A 4449-nucleotide genomic window follows, 5' to 3' on the forward strand; every position below is an offset into this window, starting at 1 on the left:
CAAAGTGGTAATCCTACTCGCCCCGTGTCGCCGGTTCCCACTCGACCCAACCCTTTCGGCTCCGGTTTTCTCGATTACAATCAACAAAATCCCGGGTTCATGAATCTTTTGACCCAACCGCTATCATGGGACCTGAATCTCTACTGGTGGAACCCGAATCAAAACACCGATGGAATGGGGTCGTCTCAATCGTTTGGGTCGGCTCAAGCTTTCGGCTCCCCATTACACGAACCCGATGTTGTTCCGGAAACACAACCCGAAGTAGTGGAGACACAAAAAGGAAAAGGAAAACGGCCACATAAAAAGAAAGCGGAAACCTCCACCCGAGCGAAAAAATGTGATAACGTGGGAGCCCGATGAGGAGTATGCGTTAACCAGCGCTTTCATCGATGTGTCGGAGGACCCGGTTATAGGTATATAATTTAAATTTCTTTATTTTTTTCTGGTTTTTCCTATTTTTCCTATTTTTCTGTTTTTTTTTTTGTTTTTTTAATTATTTTCTGTTATTATTTTTTTCCAGTTTATATATTATGTTTTTTTTATTATTTTCAGTTTTTATTAATTTTCAGTTTTTTAATTTATTTTCTGTTTTTATTTTTATAAATTTTAGACTAACATTATTTTTTTTAAGCAAACAATCAAAGTAAAACCCTTTTTTGGTCCCGAATACGAGAACTTTTTATCGATCTCATGGGTAAAGGAGACGAATACCGTCCACCGGACTCTATATCGGGCAAGTGGACCGATATAAACAAAAAATGCACGAACTTTCAAACCGTGTACCAACGCACGTTTGCCGGATGGAAAAGTGGAAGTAAGGACGAAGACATTACGCAAGCGGCATTGGTCGAGTATACGGATGCTAATGGCCATTTCCCGTACATGAGGTGTTGGCAAATCCTTCGCCATAGCCCCAAATGGGCCAACATATCTACTCCGAGTGGTCGTTCGGGAAATAAACGGCCGTCAAAGAGGTCCAAAACAAACGAGTCGGGTGAACCCGAAACGCCAACCTCCGACGCTCGAAACACCGAGGTGAACGAGGATATTCCGGATGACGAGCCGGTGGAGGAGCTACCAAGACCGCCCGGAAGAAGTAGGCGGGCGAAAAAGCCCGAGTCGTCATCGATGTCTATGGGAACGGATACGAGTAACGCATTTTCGGAGATAAACAAGCGACTTCAAGACATACACGAACTCGGTACTAAACGTATCGAGGAGAACCGCGAAGTTACGGAGATTATGCGGGATAGACAATGGGCTAACGACTTTGAGTTCTACTTGAAACCGTATGACCACTTAACGGGAAAAGTTTTGAAAATGGCGTTGGCACAAAAGGAGCGTATTGAAAAAAAAAATATAACCTTTGATTGTGTAATTTTTTTTTATTCTAGTTTAATGTTTTTTTATTTTATTGCACTCTTTTTTATTTAATGAAATGAATTTTATTTTTAAAAAACTTAGAAATGAATTAAATAAATGAAAATTAAAATAATGAGTAATGATGACAAAGGGGTTTTATGAGTTATGAGTTATGACTACGGCCTCAACTTGCATAACACCTCATAAAGCCCCGTGGTAACGTGGCATGCCACACATGTCACATAACGCCCCCAAAAAGACCTTATGACTACGGATGACCTTATAAAAACTAAATTCCGTCATAATTCACACATTTGCTTATTGTGTATACACTTTCTGCATATATGCTTCCATTTTGCGTATCGACTTTATTCTATGTATATGCTCTACTTTCTAAGAAGTAAGTTAGGTTTGTCCCTGTGCTTTAAAGACATATAAAATCATAAACAAAGATAAAGTAGATGTGAAAACTTTATCCACACATTTCATAAACGGATAATCTTAAGTTGGTGAGTATAACTTAAGCAAACAAATATTCTACTTAATTGTTTATCTTCAAAAAGAATTACATGTGAGAAATTATACATACTAATATTAATTAATGTTAGCTCTATCCTTATAGCATATTATTAATTTCGCGACAAAGGAATGAGATTATTTTCAAGTCATTGGTAAAATATCGGATGAGCTTCAAATCTATTGGTTTCTTATGGGTAAAAAATCGTTCTAAGTTAGTATCTTTCAATTAAAATCAATGGTCTAGTTTTATTTTCTGTAACTAATATGTAAATGGTGGATGTTGGGTCATCCAACCCGTGTCGTCGTTCGAGCCCAAATTTTTAAAGGGCCCAAAAGTTTTTTATAAGCTTTTATATACATACTAAATTATATATTTAATATATGCATCCATTTATTATTGAAGAAAGTGTTGGTGGTGGAGTTGAAAAACTATCTCAATCTCAAGATAATATAAAGGTCTCAAGTTCAACTCTTGGCTCCACCACCAAGCTTTTTTATTTTTATAATTCATTTTCTCTTAACCACAATTTTAGGCTCAATATCTTTTGTCGTCTGAGGCCTAAATTTTTGTGAGAGTTCTCGAAGTTGACTCTGGGTGGATGTAAGGGTATATTGTATATTTGGTTCTATCTATTGCTAGTGGTTTAATAAAAGAACTTTTATGTGAACTCATTTCAATATTCATACAATGCTTAATAACACGAATACCGAACCAACATTTAAGAAGTAATTAAGTCAGGAAAAGCATCTTAATTGGTCCCACTTAAACAACTGGTCCTGAAATGGAGTAAATTAACTTGAATTCCCATACTTACTAGATGTCACAGGTAACGAACTCCATGTGGGATATAAAGCTTCTTTATGATGGCTTATAAACTATTGAGATAACAATAAAAATATTATTATTAAAAATATATATATCTATCATTTATCAACAACTTTATAATACCTTTTTCTAACTATCATGAGGTGGTCTTTTAAAATTTATATTTTCTCTAAAGGAACTCATATGTTGATTTTTTATTCTTCTAGAGGAGAGGAGTTATCCACTCAACCGCTGATTGATTTTATAACTTTTAAAATAACATGTTATAACGTATAATAACTTTATTAACAGACAATGAAAAGATTTAAGTTTTATCATTAAGCTTTTAATGGGCTTTTAATGATTCTGAATTTTTACTGGTTTAACACTTAATGGTTCAGACTATTTGTTTCGCGAACAGATGACTGAACGGTTCAGATATTTGTCTCTGAATAGTTAAGCATTATACTAAGTCTGAATAGTTTAGATCTCTAATATGAAATGGTCAGACATTTGCCTCTGAACGATTAAGCATTATACTGGCTCTTAATGGTTCAGATCCCTTACTGGTTCAGCACTTAATGGTTCAGAACTCTTACTGGTTTAATACTTAACCATCCAGATGTTGCCAAACAGCCCCTAAGTTTAATTACTATGATTTCATATGAGTGAACAACTTTGATAAAATTATATAAAATGAAAGTAACTCGGAAAATCTTTATATCTCTTGATGGGTATAGAATCCTTTTGAAAATTATGCCATGTATATTATGTCGTAACAAATATGAAATGGATAAAAAAAATGAAAGATCGTGATAATATCAAAGGATATATACTATATAACAATGCCAAAAGATCGAGACGAATTTTGGTAATCTCGTTATCATATAAAATTATATCATTAGTGGTCTCTTTTTATGAATCATGTGGTTAAAACTTGTCGTTTGAGGTAGGGGTGTGTATGAGTCCGTTTGGGTCGGTCTTAGCCTAAAACTATAACCATAACCCCATTGTCAGTTAATGGATAACCATAATCATTATTATAATCATAACCAATAGGATATGATGTTTTGGTTAATGGGTTTTGAAGGTTATAGTGTGTCAGTTTTGGGTCGGTTAACCATGAATTTATACCTAGCTTAAAATAGCTCCAAAACTTTTTTGACCATGGAATAAATTATTATTACACAATTCTATATTTTAGTATATTACATAACACTAAAAACATCAACAAAAACAATATGATATAACCAATAAACTCTAAAAAAAATTCAATAAAAACATCAAACATTAAAAGAATGGTAAAAACTCCAAAACCCCACAAAGAATTTACTACACGTCGGTTCGCTCAGTTATGATGGGTATGAAAACATTCATAACAATAACCGACCCGCTATTTCGATTTTCATAAAAACAATTAACCAGCCCATTGGTTTTTTATGTGATTCGGTTTCATTGGTTAATCCGGTCAGATTATACGGTTTTACACACCCCTACTTTGAGGTCCACATTAATCCTCACGACGAACACAATCTCAAACTCTTCTAAAAACTTTAAATATCAAATAATCATATAAACTTATTTTATGTTTTCCACAACTTTAAAATAGTATATATTATATGTTTTTTATATCGTTATGTATTCATTTCGAGTAAATAAATGAGTATGGGGCATATTTGGGTAATAAAGCAATACCATGTATGTTCTAAACTCGAAAAACATTACTACAATTATTCATATACCCAGTCTCATATCAGCCGATT

General features: G+C 33.9%; 1 protein-coding gene across 1 annotated transcript; it reads left to right on the forward strand.

Annotated features, from left to right (window-relative positions):
- The first annotated feature begins 690 nt into the window (after positions 1–690).
- LOC110934101 lies at positions 691–2444 on the forward strand. Its single transcript, XM_022177293.1, has 2 exons — positions 691–1329; positions 2415–2444. The coding sequence occupies exons 1-2, from the start codon at positions 691–693 to the stop codon at positions 2442–2444; spliced, it is 669 nt and encodes a 222-aa protein (XP_022032985.1).
- The last annotated feature ends 2005 nt before the right edge of the window (positions 2445–4449 follow it).

The sequence above is a fragment of the Helianthus annuus genome, chromosome 4, assembly GCF_002127325.2.
Source record: "Helianthus annuus cultivar XRQ/B chromosome 4, HanXRQr2.0-SUNRISE, whole genome shotgun sequence".
NCBI classification, from domain to species: Eukaryota; Viridiplantae; Streptophyta; class Magnoliopsida; order Asterales; family Asteraceae; genus Helianthus; species Helianthus annuus.